General features: G+C 41.2%; 1 protein-coding gene across 1 annotated transcript in view; it reads left to right on the top strand.

The window, feature by feature from the left end:
• TMEM26 (transmembrane protein 26) overlaps positions 1-27,161 on the top strand; it is a 193,560-nt gene that overhangs the window by 146,199 nt on the left and 20,200 nt on the right. The window contains exons 3-4 of the mRNA XM_063961807.1: positions 16,125-16,205; positions 25,429-25,646. Coding sequence (XP_063817877.1) covers positions 16,125-16,205; positions 25,429-25,646 — 299 coding nt within the window. The remainder of the gene's footprint in view (positions 1-16,124; positions 16,206-25,428; positions 25,647-27,161) is intronic.

Below are 27,161 nucleotides of genomic sequence, written 5' to 3'. Positions count from 1 at the left end.
AGGATGCTTTCGGTGATAGGCACGCCCAGGCAGACGCACCTAATCACAGACGGAGCCACAACTAGCGTGGCTCCATCTGTATGGGTATTTTTGTCTAGCGTCATTTTAAAAATATCCCACATTTCAGCAGTGTTCTTTTCCTAAACCAAAGTTCCCCAAGCTATGTCCTTTAGTGCGTATTTCAGCATGTTAAAAAAAATTTAAGTTAAGAGTCTTAGTTGTATCCTTAGAGTGCTGCTTTTGAATGTTAATGTCGAAAGTGATCATGTTTGCACCTGCACCCCACCGCCCACCGGATCTCGATCTGCACGGGCGCACCCTTGTGTGGTGCAAGGTTTCTCAGCACCCTTGGCAAATGTAAATACCAAATTGCTTTCTAACAAATATTTAAAATGCCCGCTCTAATATATATTGTAAACGCCTGCACCTCTTATTACCATGTGCCATAAATGTGCGCTATACATAGCGAAACACTGCATCCCATAAGAGAAAACAATACACCCACACATTATCTGAATTCCAAAGCTCTTTGATGTATATATTTGTTATTAAAAGGATATTGATTCAATATATTACAATGTACAGTATACCTATAGTTACATGGTTACAACTCATACAGTAAGCAGTTAAAACATACAGTTACAGTTACAGGCCAGCGATACAATTACCATATCTTTCTCATATAAATTTGTCCCTCCATATCACTCTCTTACTCTTTGTAAAATCAATACACAAAATGGAAAGCTGCTCAATCAGATTGTAATGTCACTCAGGTGCTAAAAGGGGAGGGGTAATTCTGTGTAGGAAAAAAACTGTGTTCCCTAATGCACACCGAGTGAATAATATTACTACATAATAATAGTCAGATTATACGGAGATCTTAGTTGCGTATATCTGCAGATATAGGGTTAAGCCCCCAGGCCGATCGACAAGGCTTCTCCGTCACTGGGGGTCCCTAATACTAGGTATGGGCCTGGGGTGCAGGACCCCATGATGTCGGCACAGGTCGGCCACCCCAGGTCAGCACACAGGTGAAAATTATTAGGGGTTAATAAGAAGCACAGAAGTGCTATGTAAGTGGTGTGATTAAAATAATATATACAAAGTGATAGGAAAAATAATAAGTGTTAATAAAGTGTTAGGGTGTGCCGACCCGAAGCAGCCCAGCCATACCGACACAGGGGCCACCGCACCCCACACCCACCCCATAAATAATTACAAATATATCTGGGTTAAATTCCCAGTGTAAGGCCACATGGTAATGGCACCTACAGCATCTGAGAGCCAGCTTACCTGGGGATACCCCTGGCTTCCCCTATGGCACTTCTGGAGTCAGCAATCTAGTTTTGGGGGTGGGAACTTTCTCATTCATGATGAGTCACTAGTCTGTTCGTATGCTAAACAGGTTCAGCCTTGAAGACATCAAAAGGGGCTGGCCTGAGCTTCCTGTCCACTGTCCTAATAAGAGTGATTTTAGCTTTCATACATTTAATCATAACTATTTGTTGCAGTGTCCTACAACTTAATAACAAGTATCAAATGAATCTACACATTAATCTGCTTGATTTAATACCAAATATGACAGGCCTATCTTGCTTTGTTCAAATAATACGCATACATGACATTACTTCATTATATAATTTAAAATCATTATGATGTCTGGCGCTTGATATTATTATAATTATGTACTGTATGAAATAAGTGTTGAATCCATCTCTGTGGCATGTCCGTGTAAATGCATATGTTACCATATATTGCTGTGCTCGCTGCGCATATTTGCAAGTATAGCGACTTATATGTGTGTAGAGTATGTATGTTCTTTCTATGTAATATTTTTGACTTCGACAGTCCACCCTTTGGCAGTAAACAATAACTGTCATTAATTATTAATATAAGAAAAAAATATTTCAGGCAATAATCGGTGACCTAGACACAAGTATGTATTCATTTCGCAAATCAGACACTTGACTATATTTGGGGAAGACAGGGAGGAGGACAAGACATCCTCTATATGCACTCGCCGGTCACGGGACCACTGGTTGGGTGTGGGACAACATTCAACCTATAGAGTATGCTGGGACAGTGCTTTGGCCTATAATGTCTGATTTGCGACAAACATTTCACACATACATGTACATACGTCTTTGTACACTGATGATTGGATTCGATTGAGGTTCTGCTGGGTAGATGAAGAAGACACAAACAAATCGTGAAAGTGACATATAAAATTTTCATGATCTACATATTCCGATCATTTTCTGAACATTGTTTCCATTTCCGGAATGTATGCTAGGTCTGTTAAATCATTGAACAAGGGTTATAAGTAGTGTCCTTCCTAAATAACATAAACCTTCGGAGTTCGGGGAGAGCCACTCATAAACCTTTCTTCCACATATATTAATGAGCTTTATCTGCAATGTATGAATAGCCATTGTCTGATTGTTCCTGATTACCTCTGAACTCCATAATTACTAGACCTTTGATTTTTTTCTCTGGCTTTAACAAACTGATCGGCTAATCCTGGGATCCTATAAGGAAATCACTCTTTCCTCCAGAACCAGTTCCAGTCCCACACTCGACTCCTCATAAAAAAACCCTCGCAAAAATAGAATGTCCTGAAAAAAAATGTTTGTCAGCGGGAAAGAGAGAAAAGAGAAATAGAACAAAACAACTCTTGTTCATAACAACTCAATTACAATGACTGGTCTTTCTGCAATCGTTTAGTACGCTCAGGTAGTGTTCAACAGTGCCGCCTCTCAGTCTTCACGGAACAGAGTCTCTGGTGATACTTTTGCGATCTCACTCCATTTACGAGTTCCTTCCGGACTACCGACTTTCCTGCAATAGGAATCGTGGACCCAAGTCTCTCTCACGGCTACTTTCATTGGGATAGTGCTGTCAACAAAACTTGGTATGGTCCTTCCCACTTATTAGGCAACCTGAGCGTAAGAACAATCACACAGTCTCTTGGTTCACAATCAAGACAGTTAGTATTTGGCATACCAGCAATCAACAGTTTCAAGTTCTTTTGTCAAGTTCTCAAATGCTGGCTCATCTCAATAAGGTACTGTACTGTCACATCATTGGTGTATTTCTGATCATTGTGTGGATCAATCATGACATGAGGTTGTCTTCCAAAAACAACCCAAAAAGACACAAATACCAAAACCAAAACAAAAACAAATTTTGAAGACGGTGATTCGTTAAGTGAAGATCTGGGAGTGGTTCCGATGCTACATAATACTTGTGGCAGTATCTATGATCACAATAGTACAATTTCAAGCTTTGCTCCTACTTCTAGGGGTACCATTATCTACACACAAATTTCTGCGCAATTTTTTCTTTGCGGTAAACACAGCAGCATCCGTGGCGGCAGGAAATGGCTCTACCCAGTTTGAGAAAACATTGGTGCACACCAATACATAACAATAATTCCTAAAGGGTGTTAACTGTACGAAGTCATTGTGTGTTTGCAATGTAGAGTACCATGAGCATAACTCAAAAAAAAAAAAAAACATCTCTAGAGGAGAGAAAGAAGAAAATGAAAAAGAAAATGTCAGGTTTGCCATTCACCAACAGGCATATCAGTGTCTATACAAAATTTCCCTTCACCAGTATTCTCATCCTTCCTCCACCCTTTGTGCATGACAAGGCACACTGCAGTAATACTGGTGTTATCGTGCTGTTGAGATATACTGGGTTTGGGCAGAACTCTGAAGGACCAATTAGGCATATGGAGTTTGAACTGTAATCGGGTCCATGTATTGTACCACCCTGTGTGAACGCAAAAGATGAAGAGGAAACTGTAGAGAAACAGAATAGAGGTTGGTGACAGATGAGTTTGTAGAGGTGGAGAAGATTTTTTAAAAATTTGACAACTGGATTGGGCACTACGGGGAAGTGAATCTCTACTTGGTCTATACCCCTTAAAAAAATTCTGTGTTTATTGTATCACTATTGGGACTATCCCAGCCATCAATCCAGTGTCCTGTCTATCCTAAGTTCATAGGGAACCCGCTATCTGTGAGATAATTTCCTCTACCTGTGATAGACATGCATCTAGAACAGTGATATGTAACATCAGTCTTTGAGGGGTGTCTAACATACTTTGTACTTCCTGAGCGGGAGCACAGTATATGTATATCATATCTAACAAAATTAAGTTAATCAGGGGCCATTTCTGCTAGGAAAAATAAGCAAAAGTTTAGAGGCCCCATCTTAACCCCAGCAAGTCTTGTCAAAGGGTAATGTTGCATTTATCTTGTTCTTCCCATTAGCCAAATCTGTGTTTTCTATATGGCTGATGATTCCTTACTATATGTCCCTTGGTCCCGTCTATGTGTTTACTAATGTGGCTTGTGTTTTCTGTCTAGGGGGTCTATATTGACTATGTGTTCTACTACTCCTACAATCTCTGGCAAAATGCCCTTCCTTCCTACAAGTGTAACATATTATTGACCATTAGGGATCTGAGGTTTGGACTAATGGGTCTTTCCTGTATGTGCCAGTATACTTACCGTCCTCAACCTCTCCACCTGTTGTTCTCTGCGCCTAGCACTATTCTTGTGATGTTCAATAGCACACTCTCTAAGATTAGCTACTGTGACCCCTTTCCAATTTTACAAAGAAGTCTGCATCCTGCCCTCAATGCCTTATTGAGCCCGTCCATTAGCACAGAGACAGCCACCTCCCATTTGCCGAATTAGTGTTTACCAGTGATCTTATCCAGATGGAGAGTTTTCTATTACTGCAAAAGACAAAAAAAAAAAAGTTTAACAAGCTTCTAGGTCATGTGAAGTATTCATTCAATCCTTCTCATCCCGTATTAAGGGTCTGTACGTGGTCCAACAAACATTTCTGAGCTCATCTTGACTAGGGGCATTACTAGGAATGAATACTTCTTATATGGTAACTGAAAGAAATACCTGGGGGTTACCTTGTCTCTGTCCGCTTTCCTACTGGCAAATACTAATGTGCGGACAGGTTTTTCTCCATTTCTGACATTACTTTCTTGATTTTTTTATTTTATTTTTGGGTTTTACTATATATGTACACGAATGATACCATACTTACCTGTTCCACTGGTCTCAGCCACTTCACCCGCAGGCTACTGCTCTTCTTTTACCAGTTGGATACTCCTCTGGGTGCATGAGAAATGGCTGAAAACAATCAGGTCACCTTCTCCTCCTAAATTAAACTTCAACATTCATTAGTACATATATAGGTTACAGTCATATTTTTCATATTTTTATTATTTTCTATAGTTTGTATGCTGGCCGTAACTGCTTCCACATCTGCATAAGGCGGTGTACTTGCATTCTCTTTTTTTTCCTACTTGTTTATTGTTGTTACAAGTTCAAACAGTTGTAATATTTCCATTCTTGTCTAATATGACTTTTGTTAGACCTACCACCTGCAATACCTTAGGATAAAACTCACCAACCCCTCTTGCTGCCACAGGTTTAAACAATTTGTATGTTTGACCCTTTGTTTTCTGGATTTTATCAGACATATTGTTATCCTTAAGTTCTGCAATACCTCTGGGTCAAAGCTGCCCACCCTAGGGAATGGTACCCTATCTTTGTCAGTCATACATACCCATTCATTGCATAAAACTTCCGTGTGTGAACCATATTTTCCACACATAATCTGACCTTCTCAGTCCCGAGTCTGACCTTCTCGGTCCTAACTCTTCTGCCTGAACCCTGCACAAACATCTCTCACTTGAGCAACTGGCTCCTATATTTGTGGGTCTTTTTAATAACTAAAAAAAATTCCCACAAACACCAAAATACTCAATGTAAGTAGACGGTGGAAGTATCTCCGAGCGCCTTCCACTCGCTCTCGCCCACGTTGGCCGGTACTATCATACACTGTCGATAGCAAAGGCAATGTGCCCAACTTAGGGCTCCTATCAGACCTTACAGCACCGTAATTTCTTTCGGTGGAGGTTCTGTTGGAATATTTTCCTGTGAGAGGCAGCAAAAAATTCCTTTTCGGTATCTTTCAACTGGAATTGTTTGTATGGTGAAAAACAGAGAAATTAGATAACTATCCTTCACCCTTTCCAGTGAAGCCCACCAGGGAGATTTCCCGACGTTATCAAAGAAAAACCCCTTTGTCTATACAATCACGTCTGCGTATGCTCTTCCACAGCACATATGACACAATGGTATCACGTTGTGCTGTGCAGAACACATGGACATGCGATGCAATAGCACAGCCTATAGATACTAGTTATCTATATGCCCTACGATTGCTGTAGACCACTTAGCCTAGACCACTCCAGATTACTTAGTTGTATGGGATCACTTAGACCACTTCAGATCACTTAGATCACTTAGTTCTAATCACGCAAGGTAGCGAACCCTACGCTCTTAGTTCCTGGGTTCAGCTCCACTCACTCCTGCTTTCACTCATTCAAATATACTTTGTTTTTCTGTACAGAAAATTTTCACTCGTTCTGATTGGCAGCTTTACCCCCAGAGGTGTTTACAGTTTTTAAACTAAATTTAGAGTAACCTGCTTTTGAAATCGGATAGTGATGTGCTATTGTATTAAATGTCTACTATCCCACCTTAATTAAACAAATATCATGTGCTTTTATTATGCGCACACAACCCTACGCAAGCTTGCGTAATTACGCAACCGTGCGTACCCCTATGCCACATGTGCGGCCTTGCGCCACGTGCACGTTTTTGTACGCTGTCCTCACGTTCTGTACCACGTGTACCAATGTGCATACGCAATTCAACAAACCACACAGTCTCTATAAATGTGAGCAATACTAACTATAATCGCTCACTTAACACAACACCCAGTTTTTTTCTTATCAACCAGGCCATAACTTCGTTTCATGTCTATAATTACTCCCTTAAATACATTTATTTCAAATGTACCTATATAGCAACAAATGTATCCGATTTCACACAGATCTATAATGACTGCAATAATCTATAATTTAAATGATATGATTTAGATTGGATAGCTATCTTGCAGAACATACACTGATATAAATATACACATAATTACAATAATATGATATATATGTATCATTCACTGGCCTTCTATGTGACACTTTACCTCTTATTTGTATATCAAAGCTATTTGCAGCCTCTTTCATTTGCTTAACACTGATCTTTCACTCTTATACTTTTTCTGTGTGATGCCCTGGGATGGTTTGGCTGGGGTGGTCTGGGGTGCTCTGCCTCCCTATAGTGTTAGGGACCTGTCTGATGAGGTCACCGTGAAGCAGGTGGGCAGGCTCATATACTGGCTAATATATGCCAAGAACCTCAAATATTATATTATGGTTATAATAATTTTAATGGTGTATGGTGCACCTGCACCCTTTGTTCCTATGTTGTAGTATTACAGTACTTAGTCCCAGCAAGGTAGCACATCCCGTAATAATAAGCTAGGGTGTGCAGTCCAAGCTCCATTTTCATACCTTCCTAAAATGGCCACTGCTCCTCCCCCTTCCACATCCATGAGGTTTACACAAGATGGTGGACAGGCCATGTGGTTAGTCCAAAATGGAGGACAGACCATGCGGCTTACTTTGTCACAAAGAAATCACACATTATACAAGCACCATAAGTTATTTTAGGCCTGAGTTTAAAAAAAAAAAACAACTATATCAAGGCTATGCAGCAACTTTTAAATGTACTTTTAAATCTACTTAACAGATAAACAATCCAATCTGAATCAAACACAATATGACTTATTTGAACTTTGTTTTGCAACAATAAAAATACATTTTAGCATCTTAAATATTATGAGAAACACATTGTCCCTTGAATTTTCATATCATTGGCTTACTGATAACACGACAGAACACACGGATATGATTTTCTCAGCGTCAGGATGTGGCCATCACAAGCTGATCGACCACAGCGTCGCGTTTATAATGTACAGTGCATCATTAAGACCATGATATCCCGAAAGAGCCCTCATCTGTAAATACAAAATTGCTTTCTAAAAAATATTTAAAATGCCCGCTCTAATATATATTGTAGACGCCTGCACATCTTATTACCATTTGCCATGAATGTGCGCTATACATCGCAAAACACTGCATCCCATAAGAGAAAACAATACACCCACACATTATCTGAGTTCCAAAGCTCATTGATGTATATATTTGTTATTAAAGGGATATGGATTCAATATATTACAATGTACAGTATACCTATAGTTACATGGTTACAACTTATACAGTAAGCAGTTAATACATACAGTTACAGTTACAGGCCAGCGATACAATTACCATATCTTTCTCATATAAATATGTCTCTCCATATCACTCTCTCTCTCTGTAAAATCATGCAGGAACTGGGCAGACAGCATCTCCATCATCATCTGGGAAAAAACAGCAACTGCCTCCTGTGTGATCAGCAATGTGTTATCTAGTTTTGGGGGAGGGAACTTTCTCATTCATGATGAGTCACTAGTCTGTTCGTATGCTAAACAGGTTCAGCCTTGAAAACATCAAAATGGGCTGGCCTGAGCTTCCTGTCCACTGTCCTAATAAGAGTGATTTTAGCTTTCATACATTTAATCATAACTATTTGTTGCAGTGTCCTACAACTTAATAACAAGTATTAAATGAATCTACACATTAATCTGCTTGATTTAATACCAAATATGACAGGCCTATCTTGCTTCATTCAAATAATACACATACATGACATTACTTCATTATATAATTTTAAATCATTATGATGTCTGGCGCTTGATATTATTATAATTATGTACTGTATGAAATAAGTGTCAAATCCATCTCTGTGGCATGTCCGTGTAAATGCGTATGTTACCATATATTGCTGTGCTCGCTGCGCGTATTTGCAAGTATAGCGACTTATATGTGTATAGAGTTTGTATGTTCTTTCTATGTAATATTTTTGACTTCGACACAAATTTTCAGCAAAGCCCCCTCAAATAAAAAAAGATATATATATATATATATATATATATATATTTCTATATATGCACACACACACAATGTTGTTAACCTACCACCCTTATGTTGCACTGTCACTGTACATTGTCTTGTTTCTTTTTCTCTTTGCCACTTCTGATGGCAGCTGCCAGTTATAGGGAGGGAGGAGAAGGTGGCAGACACACACATGTGGAGGTAGGAAAGGGACAGAGGCACTCAAGGGGACAAATGGAGATCGTTTCATAGGTACAGATGGAAAAGGGGACATAGACATGCAGGGGTGAAGTATCAGAAGGTGTAGAAGAGAGTAGGCAGAGGCACAGATGGGAAAAGATACTGAGGCATAGAAGAAGGATGAATAAATGCACACAAGGGGGCAGAGGCACAGCTGATATAGATGGCAGGAGCACATATGGGGTGGAGGGTTGAATCAAGCAGAGACACAGCTGGGGAACTTCATTCTTCTGAGTGCCTGCCTAGCAGAAGCAGTGAGAGGAGAAAGGAGGAACTGTAGGAGACCTGTGGGGTGATCCAGGCTACATGTGGAGGAGTCAGCAGTGAAGGACAGGAAGCCGTGAACTAGTCCAGACTCTGGAATGAAGTCCCCTATGTACTGCGGGCACGGCAGTGTGGGCACACAACCCCCATCTTGCACCTGGATGTTATGAGCACAAGGCTGACAGATGGAGCCACTGGTGTTGATGATCCCAGACCTTTGTTGATTTGTTCTCACATCTGCCTGTCAGTGAGCAGCAGTCTGCAGCCATGATCACCAGCACCAGCGGGCCCTCTGTCAGTGAAACTTCCCACCTTTCCCCCCTGAGGCTTCCAGTTATTTCTGCCCCCTCAGCTAAGTCAGCTCCATGTTATTAATTGAAATCTGGGTAATTCCCATTTGGAATGTATATCAAAACGGTACACACATGACCTGCATATTAATAAGCTGACCAATATGCTTTTGGGTTTCTTCACTATAGACTGAGATCTTTCACAAGCAGACATAGTGATTATGGCTGGTAATTATGCTACTGTATGTGGTACAGTAAGCTGTGGACTTGGGATCCATATTATAACTATTAGGGCACTGTCGGAGCTGTAGATGGAACATGATTACATACAAACCATTTATATCATGAGTACAAGGAACGTAGAAGGTAATAACACTTTTCTCACACTTCCCTTTAGGTCCTTGGTGCAACATATAAAGCACTTGCCGTACGGTTTCCTTTTTTAATTGAATTGTTTTGTAAAGCAGTTATATCTAGTTAAAACAACAGTCACTTAAATAAACATGTTAAGTTTATAAAATCACTATGTACTTTCGTTCAGAAGCGTATCTGTTATGTTCACAATATAATTTCTTTTCAAAAATGACATTTAAAAATAACAATATTTTGTTTTAAAGGACGGTTTTGTAATAGAATTCAAATTAGGTGTTGCTATTGGACGGGGGAGGGGGGATTCGGCACAGTACTGCACATTATCAATTAATTTATTAGAAACACCAGCATACGATACATGATCAGGTCATTAAAGCCAGGTACTTTCACAGAAAGGGAGTCTTCTTCTTTCTCACTCCCCCCCCTCCCACTTTTCACCCGCCCTGAAGACCGGGGGTGGCACCTTCACCCAGGAACGACAGGAAAGGACTTTTTCCACTAACGACAGATCCATCCCCCTGTGTAGCCCTGACCAGCAGCAGCTCATCAGTCAGCCTGGCTCCTCCTTATCCTCGCCGGTTGCCTGCTGAAAATATGTGCCTGGCACTCTGACCCTCTCCTCCTGTCTCACCTTCTGCTCTTACAACAGCCGCCGCCAGTCAGGTCGCGCTGCGATGGGTGATAGATCTGCCATTACTGGAAGAAGTCCTTTCCTCCCTGGGTGAAGGCGCCGCCCCCGGTCATCTGGGTGGGTGGGTGAGAGGAGGGAGGGGGAGTGAGTGACACAGCAGTGGAGGAGGGAACAGTCCCAAACGTGGCTCCAACCGGGAAAACACCGGGTGAGGAGAGAGCGGTGGCCTGACATTTTTTTTTATGTTTTACTCAGCACCGCCCTTCAAGTGCTGGCGCCCATAGGCAGCTGCCTAGTGGTAGCACCGGCCCTGGGCGGCACTATAAGTTATGTTTTTCTATAATTACTAAGGAGGTGTTCTGACCACACTTCCCTCCAATGGTCAAACCCCTAACCACCCCTCCTCTCTCCTTCCCCCCCGTACTGGGGCCCGTCAGAGCTCTCGGTGCCCCTGGTGATGATATCTGGTTAAATCAGAATAAATTAAACTGTTTACATAAACTGTTTACACCAAGGTGATATTTATGAAAATGGTTACACAAAATGGTCACAAAATGGCCCTGCATGCAATTCATGTAAAATGATGATGTTCAGCTAGAGATGAGCGCCTGAAATTTTTCGGGTTTTGTGTTTTGGTTTTGGGTTCGGTTCCGCGGCCGTGTTTTGGGTTCGAACGCGTTTTGGCAAAACCTCACCGAATTTTTTTTGTCGGATTCGGGTGTGTTTTGGATTCGGGTGTTTTTTTCCAAAAACACTAAAAAACAGCTTAAATCATAGAATTTGGGGGTCATTTTGATCCCAAAGTATTATTAACCTCAAAAACCATAATTTACACTCATTTTCAGTCTATTCTGAATACCTCACACCTCACAATATTATTTTTAGTCCTAAAATTTGCACCGAGGTCGCTGTGTGAGTAAGATAAGCGACCCTAGTGGCCGACACAAACACCGGGCCCATCTAGGAGTGGCACTGCAGTGTCACGCAGGATGTCCCTTCCAAAAAACCCTCCCCAAACAGCACATGACGCAAAGAAAAAAAGAGGCGCAATGAGGTAGCTGTGTGAGTAAGATTAGCGACCCTAGTGGCCGACACAAACACCGGGCCCATCTAGGAGTGGCACTGCAGTGTCACGCAGGATGTCCCTTCCAAAAAACCCTCCCCAAACAGCACATGACGCAAAGAAAAAAAGAGGCGCAATGAGGTAGCTGTGTGAGTAAGATAAGCGACCCTAGTGGCCGACACAAACACCGGGCCCATCTAGGAGTGGCACTGCAGTGTCACGCAGGATGTCCCTTCCAAAAAACCCTCCCCAAACAGCACATGACGCAAAGAAAAAAAGAGGCGCAATGAGGTAGCTGACTGTGTGAGTAAGATAAGCGACCCTAGTGGCCGACACAAACACCGGGCCCATCTAAGAGTGGCACTGCAGTGTCACGCAGGATGTCCCTTCCAAAAAACCCTCCCCAAACAGCACATGACGCAAAGAAAAAAAGAGGCGCAATGAGGTAGCTGTGTGAGTAAGATTAGCGACCCTAGTGGCCGACACAAACACCGGGCCCATCTAGGAGTGGCACTGCAGTGTCACGCAGGATGTCCCTTCCAAAAAACCCTCCCCAAACAGCACATGACGCAAAGAAAAAAAGAGGCGCAATGAGGTAGCTGTGTGAGTAAGATTAGCGACCCTAGTGGCCGACACAAACACCGGGCCCATCTAGGAGTGGCACTGCAGTGTCACGCAGGATGGCCCTTCCAAAAAACCCTCCCCAAACAGCACATGACGCAAAGAAAAAAAGAGGCGCAATGAGGTAGCTGTGTGAGTAAGATTAGCGACCCTAGTGGCCGACACAAACACCGGGCACATCTAGGAGTGGCACTGCAGTGTCACGCAGGATGTCCCTTCCAAAAAACCCTCCCCAAACAGCACATGACGCAAAGAAAAAAAGAGGCGCAATGAGGTAGCTGACTGTGTGAGTAAGATTAGCGACCCTAGTGGCTCTGTACTATGCCATTGGGCATCGGCCTTGGCAGACGACGTTGCTGGCATTTCATCGTCTCGGCCATGACTAGTGGCAGCAGCTTCAGCACGAGGTGGAAGTGGATCTTGATCTTTCCCTAATTTTGGAACCTCAACATTTTTGTTCTCCATATTTTAATAGGCACAACTAAAAGGCACCTGAGGTAAACAATGGAGATGGATGGATTGGATACTAGTATACAATTATGGACGGGCTGCCGAGTGCCGACACAGAGGTAGCCACAGCCGTGAACTACCGCACTGTACTGTGTCTGCTGCTAATATATAGACTGGTTGATAAAGAGATAGTATACTCGTAACTAGTATGTATGTATAAAGAAAGAAAAAAAACCACGGTTAGGTGGTATATACAATTATGGACGGGCTGCCGAGTGCCGACACAGAGGTAGCCACAGCCGTGAACTACCGCACTGTACTGTGTCTGCTGCTAATATATAGACTGGTTGATAAAGAGATAGTATACTCGTAACTAGTATGTATGTATAAAGAAAGAAAAAAAAACCACGGTTAGGTGGTATATACAATTATGGACGGGCTGCCGAGTGCCGACACAGAGGTAGCCACAGCCGTGAACTACCGCACTGTACTGTGTCTGCTGCTAATATATAGACTGGTTGATAAAGAGATAGTATACTCGTAACTAGTATGTATGTATAAAGAAAGAAAAAAAAACCACGGTTAGGTGGTATATACAATTATGGACGGGCTGCCGAGTGCCGACACAGAGGTAGCCACAGCCGTGAACTACCGCACTGTACTGTGTCTGCTGCTAATATATAGACTGGTTGATAAAGAGATAGTATACTCGTAACTAGTATGTATGTATAAAGAAGAAAAAAAAACCACGGTTAGGTGGTATACACAATTATGGACGGGCTGCCGAGTGCCGACACAGAGGTAGCCACAGCCGTGAACTACCGCACTGTACTGTGTCTGCTGCTAATATATAGACTGGTTGATAAAGAGATAGTATACTCGTAACTAGTATGTATGTATAAAGAAAGAAAAAAAAACCACGGTTAGGTGGTATATACAATTATGGACGGGCTGCCGAGTGCCGACACAGAGGTAGCCACAGCCGTGAACTACCGCACTGTACTGTGTCTGCTGCTAATATATAGACTGGTTGATAAAGAGATAGTATACTCGTAACTAGTATGTATGTATAAAGAAAGAAAAAAAAACCACGGTTAGGTCACTGGTATATACAATTATGGACGGGCTGCCGAGTGCCGACACAGAGGTAGCCACAGCCGTGAACTACCGCACTGTACTGTGTCTGCTGCTAATATATAGACTGGTTGATAAAGAGATAGTATACTCGTAACTAGTATGTATGTATAAAGAAAGAAAAAAAAACCACGGTTAGGTGGTATATACAATTATGGACGGGCTGCCGAGTGCCGACACAGAGGTAGCCACAGCCGTGAACTACCGCACTGTACTGTGTCTGCTGCTAATATATAGACTGGTTGATAAAGAGATAGTGTACTCGTAACTAGTATGTATGTATAAAGAAAGAAAAAAAAACCACGGTTAGGTGGTATATACAATTATGGACGGGCTGCCGAGTGCCGACACAGAGGTAGCCAAAGCCGTGAACTACCGCACTGTACTGTGTCTGCTGCTAATATATAGACTGGTTGATAAAGAGATAGTATACTCGTAACTAGTATGTATGTATAAAGAAAGAAAAAAAAACCACGGTTAGGTGGTATATACAATTATGGACGGGCTGCCGAGTGCCGACACAGAGGTAGCCACAGCCGTGAACTACCGCACTGTACTGTGTCTGCTGCTAATATATAGACTGGTTGATAAAGAGATAGTATACTCGTAACTAGTATGTATGTATAAAGAAAGAAAAAAAAACCACGGTTAGGTCACTGGTATATACAATTATGGACGGGCTGCCGAGTGCCGACACAGAGGTAGCCACAGCCGTGAACTACCGCACTGTACTGTGTCTGCTGCTAATATAGACTGGTTGATAAAGAGATAGTATACTACTAATATTATATACTGGTGGTCAGGTCACTGGTCACTAGTCACACTGGCAGTGGCACTCCTGCAGCAAAAGTGTGCACTGTTTAATTTTAATATAATATTATGTACTCCTGGCTCCTGCTATAACCTATAACTGGCACTGCAGTAGTGCTCCCCAGTCTCCCCCACAATTATAAGCTGTGTGAGCTGAGCAGTCAGACAGATATATAATATATATAGATGATGCAGCACACTGGCCTGAGCCTGAGCAGTGCACACAGATATGGTATGTGACTGAGTCACTGTGTGCTGTGTATCGCTTTTTTCAGGCAGAGAACGGATTATAAATAAAAGTGGTGGTCACTGGTCACTATCAGCAAAACTCTGCACTGTACACTACTGAGTACTCCTAATGCTCCCCAAAATTAGTAAATCAAGTGTCTAAACGGAGAGGACGCCAGCCACGTCCTCTCCCTATCAATCTCAATGCACGTGTGAAAATGGCGGCGACGCGCGGCTCCTTATATAGAATCCGAGTCTCGCGATAGAATCCGAGCCTCGCGAGAATCCGACAGCGTCATGATGACGTTCGGGCGCGCTCGGGTTAACCGAGCAAGGCGGGAAGATCCGAGTCGCTCGGACCCGTGAAAAAAAACATGAAGTTCTGGCGGGTTCGGATTCAGAGAAACCGAACCCGCTCATCTCTAATGTTCACATAGTTGAGCATTCGTTACAGATAGTGTGTGGACATAGCTGCTGTTGTGATTGAGACAAACGGTATTGGAAATATTGTGGAACATTGGGCTATCCCGGGTGGCAGCTAGAAAAATATGTAAAAATGGTCCGTTCCGTGGGTGTGTTATTTGAGTGTCACAGGCATGTCAATGCAAGCGGCTACACGTACAGACTACAGATGCTGGCATAGGAGAGTATAGTCAGACAGAGAAACTGCACCTGCCATAGGATTGGTGCAATATACGATTGTGCAACCAATGTTAGCATCTAAGGAATGTACCAATTGACATTACAGCATGCATGATGCTAAAAGTGGTTATTTCTGTCCATGCACATCCAGTGGCACAGATGTGCACGAGGGAAAGGGTTAATAGCATTATTTTCATAAAGTTGTGTATGGATGGCTGCAAATAAATGCCACAGCGCACGCTTCTGCATGGGCTTCTTCTGCATGTGACCCATAATCACGACTTACGATAATTGCACAACCAAAGTGACGTCAATTACAATATACACATTTTATTCATACTAATTGCCTTCTACAGAGAAAATAAAAACAAATATTTCTACATAAGAAAAAAACTATACTTTATCTGCAGCTAAACTAATGTTTTTTGTCCACTTGTTTTTCAGGCCTTAATTGATAGTAATAAGACCATTGAGGACATCAAATTGGCATATGGCAGTACCTCAGATGGTGACTTGCTAAACATAGTAAGTATTGAGCTGCATCATGCTTTTCTTCATGAATGTAAATTGGTTGAAAACAACTAAATTGGCAAATCAATCCATGTATTTTGCACTAAAGACTTTACATTACCTCCTGGGATCGGTATGAAATACCTCCAATCAAAATCCCGACTTTCAAAATCCCGACACCAATTGACCGATGGTCATAATCCCGGCAAGGTCAAAATCCCGACATGGACAAAATACCGACATTTAAAATACCGACAAGGTCAAAATACCGACATATAAAATGCCGACAGGTCAAAATACTGACATGCGTTTTTGGTTGTTTTTTTGTGTGTATGTCGACATAAGTCAACATGGACACCATATAAAGTGTACCGCGTCCCCTCGCATGGCTCGCTGCGCTCGCCATGCTTCGGGCACGGTGCCTCGCTGCGCTCGGCACACTATTATGTTCCCCCTCCAGGTCCACTGGGATGGTAAAGTATGAACAAGTTGGTTTCAATGAAAAAAATCATGAAAAACTCATGTCGGTATTTTGACCTGTCGGCATTTTGCATGTCGGTATATTGACCTTGTAGGTATTTTAAATGTCGGTATTTTGTCCATGTCGGGATTTTGACCTTGTCGGGATTTTGACCATCGGTCAATTGGTGTCGGGATTTTGATTGTAGGTAAACTGACTGCATCCCTACCTCCTGAATGTGGTGTGCATCAGCTGAGTAAGAGTGGATCATTTGGTTCATTGTGAATGTTTGTGAATTGACCATTTGGTGCACTGTATCTGTGAGTGTGTCATTTGGTACAATACAGTAATGCTACAATTAGATCCCAAAAACTTGCTGCCTATGAAGGAAAAAATATAGGCATGGGCAATTTTATTACAAAATCAGCCTAGGAAATATTTGGAAGCAGCCGTAAATATGGGGGTGTGGAGTTTGTTAAAGGGTGGGGTCTGTTGAGGGGGCAAAATCTTTCTCCTAGAAAGAGGAACACTTTAGACCTTCTTCCCCTCACTAGCCAAATATTAAATCAGTAGCACCTCAATATAATAATTGGAGTCCTTCACATTAATATTCATACTATATGACTTAAATAGCCCTCACAGTGGAGCCCATTTATTATTTATTAGTTATTAGACCTGATAAATAGAATTCATTATCACCACTGTTTGCGGCATTAAGACATTTTTTACCCCCCAGATGTATTAAAAATCACATCCAGGGAATCTGAGCCCATCTCTGCAATGTGTAAAGTAAAGTGATTGCTTCAGTCATGCTTCAAGAACTTCATCTCCTCCCAGTCTTTGAACCCCTGGCATCTTTTTGCAACTGTGAACTCCCTCTTCTACCCACCCCCACCTCGACTTCCTTCTTCACTCTCTTCCCTTGACTTTGCCACCTACTTCACATCCATAACTGACTCCATACGCCAGGACATCACATCGTAACAGACCCTCAACTACCTTCCCATTCCTTTCCGTGACAACTCCTCACTATCCATCAAACTAACTCTGACATGTTCGCAATGTATCTAGATATTAAATAATGCCCCCCTCCACCTCACCACTAGACCCTATCCACTCCTGCCTTCTGCACTACCCCTCTCCTTCTGCCATGCCCTTGTCTTTCATATTCTTAAAAGACTTACCCTTGATCATAACACTCTCCAACTATTGACCCATCTCTCCTCCCTTTTGCCTCCAAACTCCTTGAGCATATTGTCTATAAATGCCTTACGGCCTTTCTTTCCTTCCAGTCCCTGCTTGACCCATTTAAGTCTGGCTTCCATTGTCTTTACTCCACTGAAACTGCTCTCACAAAAGTCTGCAATGACCTCCATGCTGCCATATCCAAGGGACACTACTCTCTGCTTTTTCTCCTTGAATTCTCTGCTATTTTTGACACTGTGGATCACCCTCTCCTCCTGCAAATTCTTCACTCTTTTGGTCTGCATGATACTGCCTTCTCTTGGCTGACCTCTTACCTCTCTAACCACTCCTTCTCTATCTCAATTTATGACACCACCTCCAACGCACTTCGTCTAACAGTAGGTGTCCCCAAAGGTTCTGTTATTGGACCTCTCTTTTCTCTCTCTATACATCCTCTTTATAGTCTGATGATACTCAAATCTACCTTTTTTCTTCCCTTGACCTTCCCCCTTTCTCCTCACTTGTATATCTAACTGTCTCTCCATTATATCTTCTTGGATGTTTCAGTGCTATTTAAACTTAACATGTCTAAGACTGAGCTGGTCATCTTCCCACCCTCCTGCATAACCTCAATTCCCACAATGTCATTATCTATTGAGGGCACAACTATCTCCTCTAGCCCCTAAGTGTGCTGTCTTGGAGTTATCCTTGATTCCTCACTCTCCCTCAAACCATACATTCAGTACCTCTTGCAGACCTGCAGCTTCCGTCTCAAAAATATTACTAAGATCAGACCCTTTTTTACACTAGCTGCTACTAAAACCCTTATCGACTCACTGGTCATCTCCAGTTGGACTACTGTAATCTCCTCCTATCTGGCCTCACTGACAAATGCCTCTCTCCACTCAAATCTATCCTCAATGCTGCTGCCTGGCATATCTTACTCTCAATATGTACTATGTCTACCTCCCCTTTCTTACAAGCCCATCACTGGCTCCCCTTTCCCTTCTGAATCCAATTCAAGCTTCTAACACTCACTTACAAAGCTCTCACCCATTCCTCTACCATTTACATATCTCACATTATCTCCATTTACACTTTCACCTGCCCTTTTTTCTGGACAAATACATGCCATGTCTCCTGCCAACTAATTACTTCCTCGCATTCCTACCTCCAAGATTTTGGCCGTGATGCTCCCTACCTCTGGAATTCTCTACTTCTCGCTATCAGACTCTCTACCTCTCTACAAAACTTTAAACAGGTTCTCAAGACCCACTTCTTCATCATCAAAACCAGCCATCTCTCATCCTAACCCTCTGTTACATTCTCACTTCTACACCATATGTGTCACCCCTATTTGTCTACCGCTCCCCTTTAGAATGTAAGCTTTCACGAGCCGGGCCCTCTCCTCTCATGTGCTTTTCCCTCTATTAGACTATTTTTTACTCCATACTCCCTACAACGGCATCCAAACCCTCAGTTTCTGTCACCATAAGATTTATTTCAGTGTTCTGTCCCCTGGTGGAGAAATGTTTATATACCATGTACTTGTCCTACATTATCTTGCACTGTTAGCCATTGTTTTCCTTTTTGGCTCATTTATTTATGTACTTTGTTAGGTGCTGCAGAACCCGTGTGGCACCATATAAATAAATAATAATAATTCTAAGGTCCATCCGAAGTCAACCACATCCACTGTCTCCCATAATTATGGAATCTGCCTGCCACCGATACAATGATACTTCTGCACATGTGCAGTTTTATTATAATGGCGATTGAGTTAATGGGTGTGATGCAGCAACACTAAAAATGCAGAAACCCACCGAAAATGCAATTTTATGATATTTGGCTGCTTACCACATATTAACCAAGCTCCAGGAATGTATCACAATTATTCCCACAAATAAAGATCAGATACAGATGGAGCCACACTAATCTACTGCGGCTCCATCCCATACGTGCAATTTCAGCGGGACTAGGTAATTTGGCACCTAGCCCAGCCACGGGAGTGCACAGAGGTGCTCCCATTCTGTGGCACAGATGCAGACGGAGCCATGATTAGCATGGCTCCATCTGTATTGAATCGCTCCCGTTTTCCCTCTCTACTGCTTCACCCCTTGAACCTATAGACTGATAAAACTGTTGATCCTTGACTAATGTGCTTCACACACTTTCTTACCTCACACAACCTATCAAGCCATCTTCAGTCAGGCTTTCATTCCCAAAACTCCACAGAGACTGGACTGACAATGGGTGGTCATGAGTTGATCACAAATTAATTTAAAGGCTAACTTCTAACTCTCCTGCCCTTCTGCATTGACATTGTTGACCACTATCTTCTCATACAAATACCACATTATCTAGATCTTTAGGCCACTGTGCTAATTAATCAAATTGCTCTTTCAGTATTAATTTCTCTGGATCCACTTCCCCTTCACTTCCTTCAGAAGTTGAAGTACAACACAGCTCTATATTAGGTCATCTGCTCTTCTCTATCCATACCACTTCTCTCGGAAAATGAATAAGATACTTTGGATTCAGTATCATCTCTATGCAAATAATACCCAAATATACTTACCCTCCAGCTCTCTAACCATCTATGTTGGCCCATGTAACTGAATGTGTTTTAGCCATTTTCATATTGCTTTTCATCATAAAACATTTTTCTGATTCTGTTCCACTCTGTTAGTCCCTATATTGTATTTTACTGAATCCAATATAAAATACTTCTACATATGAATCCCTATAGAATACCTTCCCTCACAGATACTTTCCTCTGGTCTCCAAACCTCCAAACATGTTCTGAAAGCTCACCTCTTCAGGCAAACTTAACAATCCTGAATCAACCACTTAACCTTCCTAAGCTATTCTAATGTACTAACACCCCTCTTTACAGTTCACACAAAACTTACATGTTTTCTTTTTCTATACTCAAACTCATAAACAACCCTCTGACCCCAGATCACATTGTTGATTGACTGGATCAAGCAAACCACCTAGCACTTTTTACCACTGCTTATTTTTTTCAAGGCCAATATGCTATATGTAGCACTTAACCTCATGTATAAAGTTCCTATTTCCCAATTGATTGTAAACTTGCAGGCAGGCCCCTCTTACAGTACCTTTCTGTTTATTGGGTTATCTCCATTCTTCAGGGCATACACACGAGACGATCCAATGATCCAAGTGGACTATATGCCTGATAAAGATTAAGATAAAGATATTGGCCCTCATTCCGAGTTGTTCGCTCGCTGCTAATTTTAGCAGAATTGCTAATAGGCTAAAATCCGGCAGCTCTGCGCATGCGTATGCTCAGCAGGGCGCACGCGCTAAGCAATTTTACACAAAACTATGCTATTTTACTCACGGGCGAACAAAGCTTTTCAATCGCTCTGCTGATCATAGTGTGATTGACAGGAAGTGGGTGTTCCTGGGCGGAAACTGGCCGTTTTCAGGGAGTGTGCTAAAAAACACAGGTGTGCCAGGTAAAAATGCAGGAGTGGCTGGAGAAACGGAGGAGTGGCTGGCCGAACGCAGGGTGTGTTTGTGACGTCAAACCAGGAACTAAACGGACTGAGGTGATCGCAATCTAGGAGTAGGTCTGGAGCTACTCAGAAACTGCAAGGGAATTGCTTTCATTAGCAATTCTGCTAATAATAGCAGAATTGCTAATCTTTCATTAGCAATTACAAATCTTTTGTTAGCAATTCTGCTATGCTAAGATACACTCCCAGTGGGTGGCGGCTTTGTGTTTGCATTTCTGCTAAAAGTAGCTAGCGAGCGAACAACTCGGAATGAGGGCCATTATCGTGCATATGGTCAAGTGTGTATGCTCTGACTATAACTATAAAGATGCATGCTCCAGCAGGTCATTATTGTTTATCTTTATCAGCTGAACATGCCGTCAAATTTAGGCTATACTGTATCTTTCATGGCTGCATGATCAGGGATGGGAGGGATGATGTCACTGATCGATATCGTTCACTATATCGTTCAGTGTGTATGCTCTATATCTTTCATTCTGCAGCTGGGGAAACTTCAAGGGAAATCTTTATTGTTTCAAAATCATCAAGTGTTTACCCACCTTTATTTCATTGCTGTGGTTGTTTCGGAATATGCTAGTGCAATATAAACAAATGTTAATAAATAATAAATGTGAACGTACAGTATGTAAGTGAATCATTTGGTACATTGTGAGTGGATCATTTGGCACATTTTCCAGTTTGCATACCCCACTCAATGGCCTGTAATACTCAATGTTTTCGGTCTGTTCAGTAAATTCCTCTTTACTGTTCTGGATGTCCAACTTATTTAATTATTTAGTTAATCAATCTGGGGAGTTAGACATGAATGATGTATGAAAGATGATTGCAACAAAGCAGACAGGAAATTGCATTATTACATTAAGGAACGAAAACCAACAAGGAAAATGCCTACTTTAGCATCCCATAGAATATGTAACTACAGCAGGTATATGAATGGGATAAGTGAATTTTTTTTTATGAATTACATATTTTCTGCAGTCTCAGCTTTTTGCTATCTGCAGGTAACATGATGATGGTGGAAATCTACCAGAGATCAAATTTGACTACAAGTCCATTTTTATTTATTTTTGTTTTTAGCAAATTACATTACAATCTGTAGGTCACTTAATCTACTAAAGTCAAATTGCCATGTAAACCACCACATTTTAAACATAAAGCAAAAGAAAAAAAAACCCTCACACACAACCACGGAAATCATCAATTTCTGCATTTTGAAGGGTTTGAGCAGGAATCTATTATGAGATATTTGCAAAATTGAAGTGGACATCTTGAATAATAAGTTCAATAGTTTTTGACAGTTGAGGTTGCATGAAAACCAGTGTGACATATGAATGGACAATGGGGGAGATGTACAGTATGAAACATTCTACAGAGGACAACATTATACTGCACTCTATAAAATGATAGCTGAAAGATGATTTGTTGCTATGGGCAAATTTTTCTTTTGTCCACTTTCAAAAGTTTGATACATCTTCTACAATGTATTTCAGTGGGTACAGAAAGCCCACAGAAATGCATTGGAAATTGAAATGAATGTTAAAATGCTCCATAAAGTAAATAAATGTTTATTTTTAAAAAGATACAAAAAATATGATATACTATTATGGAACTACAGTACAAGTCCCAACAAGCCTCGGCAGGTATTGACTGCCTGGACAGTCTGGGAATACTAGAACAGTTCCACAATGTTTGCAGTTACACATTGTGCAGCTCTCACCACTTTTGGGACTGTTTAGAAATTTCATTGTTGACATTTTGGACTGGATGTAATAAAGTCCAAGTTCAGTGGTCGCCGTGCAGGATGTCAGCCGAACTCTGATTATTTTTTTTAAATGGGCAATCATTTACAAGGCACAGTTTAGCCTTGTAAATTATTGCCCCTTTAAAAATATGTCTGCGTTTGGTAAGCATGTCGCAGAGCCGTCAAACTTGGGTCAATCCAATTAGGTGCAAGTTGCGAGGTGTGAGTTACCATTTTTTCTGCAAATTCTTATTGTAAATTCATTTTGCAATCCAATTGAACCATTCGCACCTCACTGAGGGTGAGAGATGCTAGAGAAAATCTTTATTTCAAGGTTAAAATGTCAGAACACCTTGTAGAACCCCTTGAGCATCCCCCCTAATGACTAATTTGGAAGTTTTCATTTAACTTAATTGTGCCAATAAATACATGTCATTTTTGGGTTTGTTTAGGTATTATAAAAATGAAATGGCCTCAAATTACACCAAAATCACCTTTTTCATTAGATTATGCCACCCAAATTTAATTAAAGCATTTGTTTAAGCCAAAAGTAATTGCTTTGTGTCATTTTGTAATTTTTTTACGTTAAAATGGCCGCAAAACACACCACAAGCACATTTTTTAAAAATGTTTTGGATTTTTTTTAATTCTTTTGTAACTAACATAAATTCATAAGCTTTTTACATAATTTTACTCTTAAAAAAATAAAAGCCATATTACTCCTTTTAAAACATCTGTATTTTACATTTTCCACTTTTTCATGCACTTCTCCCACATCACATACAGAGGTGTAGCTAGGTGCCATGGTGCCCGGAGCAAAGGTATGTTTTGGCACCCCTCTCTCCTGTACTGAATTGGATAGCATGTTACATTTGAAAAGAAACCATATTTAAATTGGTGGCAGGTTCAGTTCTAGACCTTGTAGAGCTCATTGCAAAAGTTTTCTTTTGGTGCCCCCATGTATAAAATATGGACAGTGCACACAAAAATATTGGGGTGTGGCCACATAATAGTACCAATTCACATTACACCGCACAGTAGTGTCCGTTATTTCACATTACACCACACGGTAGTGTCCGTAATTCACATTACACCACACAGTATAGCTTCTTATACATGTTACGCCACACAGTAGAGCCACTTATACACATTATGCCACAGAAGAGCTGCTTATATATGTTATGGCACACACTTGAACTGCTTTTACACATTACACCACACAGTAGAGCTGCTTATGCACATTACGCCACAGTAGATTACCTTATACATATTATGCCACAGTAGAGTCCCTTATACACATTACACCATGGTAAATCCCCTTATACATGTCATGCCATGGTAGAAAACCCTCATACATGTTACACCACAGTAGAGCCACTATGGAAGTAGCTGTATTCAAATATTTACTTTTTTTAATTCAAATAAATTAAAAACACTATGTATGCCCCGACTGACCTAACCTCACAACCCCCAATCCTTTAATGAAATAATGCCCCAAAAGTGACCTCACACAGACCTGATAATCCCCCAATCTCTCAATAAAAATAATGCCCCAAAACTGACCCCCTCCCTAGATCTGATAACCTCCCAATTTCTCAATGAAAATAATGTCCCAGAATTGCCTGAGGGGCAGAAATAGCTGCACCGCAACAGTTTGAGGAGCAGGGAGAGCTCCAGTATGTGTCGGCTGTCAGTGTCTCCTGATGTTGCCTCTGCCTGCCCTGTTCCCTACCTAGTCTCAGAGTCTGAGTCAGTGTGTACCTCCTCTGCTCCTCCTCCTCTGCGGAGTGCCCTCTAACTTTACCGACACCTGGAGCTCATGCTCCACCGGAGCCACCCTCGCTACACCCCTGATCGTATATTGCATAAAATAAAATAAAAAAACCCTCTCTGCAAGTAACACAAATAGGAATTTTTTATTGGATTGGAAAATTCTCGGGTGCGTGCATTTGTGCATAGTCTGTGAGTTCTTAAAACAAACTCGCAACTCGCACCTACTTATATTGACCCCTTAGATTGTCAACATATCATCTGTGTGGAAATTTTTAATGTTGACATATTGTAACATTGTTGATATTTTGACTGTCAACATTTTTATTGTTGACACTGGGACTGCATACCATAATACCCTAATATTATGACTATTGGATTTCCGCCAAGAAATGTGTTTCCTTACGGGGAGACTATACATTGTGGTATGTCAGTGGCAGAATTTGTTACGATGTAGGGACCATAAACACTTTAACGTGCTATTAAATATGATCTAATAACTAACCTGTCTGTATTGAAATCTTTATTTAAATACAGCCTAACGTTATTGCTTCACTGAATGCAATTTCCCAATCCATATGGACACTTGGGCTACACCAGACATTTCTACTGCTTCTGATTATTGGAAGGTGGCTTCTTCCCATTGGTGTTGGAATAACACGTGACCAGCTATCTCAGCTTCTTCTCATGTTCGTGGGAACTGCAGCAGACATTTTAGAATTCACTAGCGAGACTATGGAAGGAGCTGACGTAAGGTACAGTGTGTATAATTCTGCAAAATATATCTGATTAAAAACATGGATGTACATAAACATCATTTTATTTTATTACTGCAAATATTTAGGTTCCAGGACTAATTCATAACATAAAAAATCTACAATAGTCCAAGTTCTATTTTTAGAGTAACTCTTTTCTGATCAGTATAGCCTCCTAAAGTGAGTTGTTCTTAACACTAATATTTCCAGTCATTTGGCTGTACAGCAGCCTTTCTTTTATAACATATTCCCACATAATTCTCACCAAAATGTATGTTTCCTGATAAATAACTTACATTTAGGGAATGAGGGTATTTAAAACAGGAGATACAGTATTGCAGATATCTCCTGTGCCAAAACCCATGAAATGCATGGGAATGGAGGTCTTCTCCAATTTAAATAGCTCCAAAAAGCCCAGCATTTTAGAGCTTGTCTCTAATATGTAATGCCATCTTCACATGACTATCGCAGCTCTTTCCTATGGAGTTTGACTCTGCTTTGTACACTGTGATCAGGAATGGAGGAGTAATTTTTCATGAAAGGAATAATCATTCGCCCAAAAACTAAATTGTATTGCTGTAAATGATGGAAATGAGGTGTTAGTTTATGGGACAAAAATGTGAAGGGTGTTAAACAGACCCATCTCTCAAAATACCCTTTTGCTCTTAGAAATTGTAGGTTAAGCATTTTATTTGTATTACTATTATTTTATTTAAAAGGTGCCACATGGGGAAAACAGCAAATGACACAAGCACAGATGGACTCAAACAAGCTAATAACTTCACATAAATACATAATGTCAATGTGTAATTAGCATAATTAAGTAGAGAAGGCAAAGGAAAGAGGGCCCTATCTACACAGTTTTACAATCAAGAGGGAATAAGGGTTGACACAATATGGTGTGCAGGGCAGAGTAGAGGATAGCAGAAGCTGCAGGAAGGAGGGTTTGGAAGGCTTGAATGAAAAGGATGATTTTAAGGACAAGTTTAAAGTTGGGGAGATGGGATTCAAGTCAAATCAACAGTTGAGTATTCCTGATGTGGAAAACAACATAGGAGAAATCCAGAAGGTGTGAGTGGCAAAGTGAGGAGAGGAGGCAGTTATTGGTAGAGCAAAGTTAACACAATGTAGTGTGTGATGAAATTAAACTGGAGATGTAGAGAGGAGAAGAATTATTGAGGACTTTGTGGGAGACTGAGAGGAGTTTAATCTTCATTCTGTGGGGGACGGGAGCCAGGATGAGAGGGGCAGTCATTAAGGGGAACAGAGTAAAGTGATGATAGAGAAAAAAAAATGGCAAGTAGAGTTGAGGATAGAAGGGCAAGATAGGAGTTCAGTAGGCATGGCAGGAGTAAGGAGTAGGGAGAACATGTCAGAGGAAAACACAATGAGTTCAGTTATTTATATATGGAGTTTCAGGATGTGTTATGCCATGCAAGAGGAAATGGCAGATAGACATATAGGAGGTTATGCAGAAAAGGACAGAGGGAGAGAGATCAGGGGAAGAGAGGTAAA

This window comes from Pseudophryne corroboree, chromosome 3 (genome assembly GCF_028390025.1).
Source record: "Pseudophryne corroboree isolate aPseCor3 chromosome 3, aPseCor3.hap2, whole genome shotgun sequence".
Lineage (NCBI taxonomy): Eukaryota > Metazoa > Chordata > Amphibia > Anura > Myobatrachidae > Pseudophryne > Pseudophryne corroboree.
Note: the sequence above shows the minus strand (reverse complement) of the source record. Positions and strands in the feature narration are given on the sequence as shown.